Genomic DNA, 3,296 nt, shown 5'->3' on the forward strand with positions numbered 1-3,296 from the left:
TTCGCACTGCGTGATTGTCACTCGCGTGAACGAGCACCGATTTGCCTCCGATTTCGGCCATTTGTCGGCGATTTCGCAAAACCTGTCGGCGAGTGAAAATATAATATATTTTATATAAAACATAATGCCGAGTTCACATCGGAGGCAAATCGGTGCTCGTTCACGCGAGTGACAATCAGGCAGTGTGAAAGCTCTAAAATGCTGCCTTCGGAGGCAGCATTTCAAGGCATGAAGGCACGTCCGAATATAAATTCTGCTTCACTTCCTGTCTCCGAAGGTACCTTCTTCTGATCGAATTTTGAAGGCAGCATAGATGTATCCTTCGCTGCCTTTGATATCCTACAATCCTGTGCGTTCCATTCCGTGACGATTGGGATAAAAAAAGTCTGAAAGTTGCGTTTGGTGGTCAGTTTGTGTGTAAATGTATGTTTCTGACTAACTTTTTGCACTTTTGATGTTATTTCTACCAAGAAATCAGTATTATAATAATTAAATATTTGTTTAGTTATCATCAAAACTCGTTCTATTTTGTTGTAGATCATTAAACCGTTACGCTGCATCAGAAGCCTGTCCGAAATCAGTTTCATGAGGTGCCTTCGTGCAAAAACGCTGCCTGCAAAGTCAACGCCTCATAAGGCAGCAAGTCAGCTGCCTAGGCTTTCGGATGCAGCCGTAGAGTAATTTACAACAGCTTCGAACACGGCTCAACCAATCAGAATCAAGGACTGGAACTATCCGTTTTACAAGATTGTATAATGTTTTTGAAAGAAGTGTCTTAGTCTTACCAAGGCTGCATTTCTTTGAACAAAAATACAGTAAAAACAGTGGACACTGAAATATTATTACAGTTTAAAGAACAGTTTTCTAGTTGAATATATTTTAAATTGAAATGTATTCCTGTGATGCAAAGCTGAATTTTCAGCATCATTACTCCAGTCTTCAGTGTCACATGATCCTTCAGAAATCATTCTAATATGCTGATTTGCTGCTCAAGTAGCATTTCTTATTATTCTCAATGATGAAAACAGGTGTGCTGCTTCATATTTTTGTGAAAAATGTGATACTTTTTCAGGATTCTTTACTGTCACAATGTAATTCATCCTTGCTGAATAAAAGTATCAGCTTCTTTCAAAAACAATCTTAAATATCTTGCTGACCCCAAACTTTTGAACGCTAGTGTGATTTTCTAAATGTCATGCTACATTACAAACAGCAATACAACTAACTTAACAAAAAGGGATCAAATTAGGTCATTAAGAGTTATAACAACGCAAATATAATTAAACGACACAGCCATATAAGCCCAATAAACACATCATCCTAACATACAATCCACATTTTTGCTGTTCCTAACCTGTTGATGGACATCCATGAAGTCATCTACAGCCTACAGGACAGCTAGCAGTTCTATGTAGGATAAACACGCACAGAACAAAACAAATACAAAGAAAAACTACATTAAATCAGATGTTCAAGAGCAATTACACTGGTACAGTGAGAACGGTCATGCTTTGACTTTAAAGGGGTGATATAGAAAACTATCGATCAATTTATAACATTATTCAAGGTATAAATTGATCGATAGTTTTCTATATCACCCCTTTAAAGTCAAAGCATGACCGTTTCTTTCTAGGACATTGTTATTCTGCTCTGCCTGTAGGACTATATGTGACCTTGGACCACAAAACCAGTCATAAGGGTCAATTTTTCGAAATTGAGATTTATACATCAGCTGATATAGATGGCATCTTCATGACTAGCATGTTCTTACCGAGTGTTGTCTCTCTGTTTTAGGACGAGGTTCAGATTGCTGTCGAAAGGGACCTATAGTGAAACAGATGACTGTTAAAGCCTTAACACGATTACAAACAATATAAACTCAAACAATTAAAATGAAAACTCATATAAATAAAAATAAAAGCTAATTCAAAATATGAATAAATACTAAAACAGTAGTATTTAAAAAAAAAACTAAAACTAAAATAATACTGGCTCTAATCTGGGCCTTGTCTCCAATTTCATCATGTATATTCTGCGATGTCCTTCTTTCCTTAGTCTTTTTTATGATACAATATTTGCTCATGCTACACAGACTGAAGTGCAGTTGCAAATTATGGGTGCAACAGGTTAAAAATAGCTTTTATCTCTCTTCTGAATGACATCTCAAAGTATAGTGAACACATAAGATAATCTCCTCAATGCAGCATTTTACGTGCACGAAAATCGAACAGTCGAACACATAAATGATTATTACGTAATCTTTTTAGTATAATAGATATGTGCTTGGGTTTGTTGGGAGGTGAAATGTTTGTTCTGTCTCACCGTGTGAACTGCTCTGACTAGTAGTACCAGGGCTGTCTTCCAACCACACGCTGCTGTATGTAAACGAATCTCGTTTGTGAGGCGTACCGGCTGAAGACAGACTCTCCTGTGTTCCAGAAAAATGAAAAACATATGCAAACAACAGAACCAGCCAGTCTTGCCAAATCATATAGGTGTATTGATACTTCTGTTCAGACAATTAAATACAAATTCCATTACGCCTGTATGCATTTACCCGCGAATAGTATGGGTGTCTAAATACACGTGGTGTTCTCTGCTTTAGAACATTTTGACCACAATGTACCTATCTTTTAAGTAAAATGTGAGTCATGTATTGATCAATTATGTGTATGTGAGTCATATGTGTATGTGACCGCACCAGTCCTGTGTCATAGTCCTCTGTAACTTCATGTTCCTGCTCGTTCTCCTCCACCACGCTGGTGAAGCTACTGGCATTGGACGAGGAGCGAGACAGATCCTGAGACTCAGGGATCGAGGGAGCTCGACAGCACAGGGCCGAACTACAAACACATACATTTGCACATATATGAGGTCACATAAAACTGTTCACCTAAAAATGTGAAATTACTGAAAGCTGTCTCAAAACAAACGCATCAACATCTTTAAAAGGGTCATATGATGTTGCTAAAAACAAAAAAAAATTATTTGGTGTATTTGGTGTAATGAAATGTGTTTATGCGGTTTAAGGTTAAAAAAACACATTATTTTCCACATACTGTACATTATTGTTTCTCCTCTATGCCCCACTTTTCTGAAACGCGACGATTTTTACAAAGCTCATCGTTCTGAAAAGTGAGGTGTGCTCTGATTGGCCAGCTATCCAGTGCGTTATGATTGGCCGAATACATCAAGCGCGTGACGAAAATGTTACGCCCCTTGCCATATTGTGATGATGCCCTGTCAGGCCGGAGCGATGATTCAAAAACATGAAAACCCATTATAAACGAGGCATT

The 3,296-nt window shown here is 37.8% G+C and overlaps 1 protein-coding gene across 1 annotated transcript in view; it reads right to left on the reverse strand.

The window, feature by feature from the left end:
• Positions 1-3,296, reverse strand: part of rap1gapb (RAP1 GTPase activating protein b) — a 51,833-nt gene that overhangs the window by 3,768 nt on the left and 44,769 nt on the right. Inside the window, exons 21-24 of the mRNA XM_016540459.1 lie at positions 2,702-2,843; positions 2,323-2,428; positions 1,772-1,824; positions 1,355-1,407 (exon numbers count right to left, since the gene is read on the reverse strand). Of these exons, the coding sequence (XP_016395945.1) occupies positions 1,399-1,407; positions 1,772-1,824; positions 2,323-2,428; positions 2,702-2,843 (310 nt within the window). The 3' untranslated portion in view covers positions 1,355-1,398. The remainder of the gene's footprint in view (positions 1-1,354; positions 1,408-1,771; positions 1,825-2,322; positions 2,429-2,701; positions 2,844-3,296) is intronic.

The sequence above is a fragment of the Sinocyclocheilus rhinocerous genome, unplaced genomic scaffold (genome assembly GCF_001515625.1).
Source record: "Sinocyclocheilus rhinocerous isolate Xijiao unplaced genomic scaffold, SAMN03320098_v1.1 scaffold218, whole genome shotgun sequence".
Classification (NCBI taxonomy): domain Eukaryota; kingdom Metazoa; phylum Chordata; class Actinopteri; order Cypriniformes; family Cyprinidae; genus Sinocyclocheilus; species Sinocyclocheilus rhinocerous.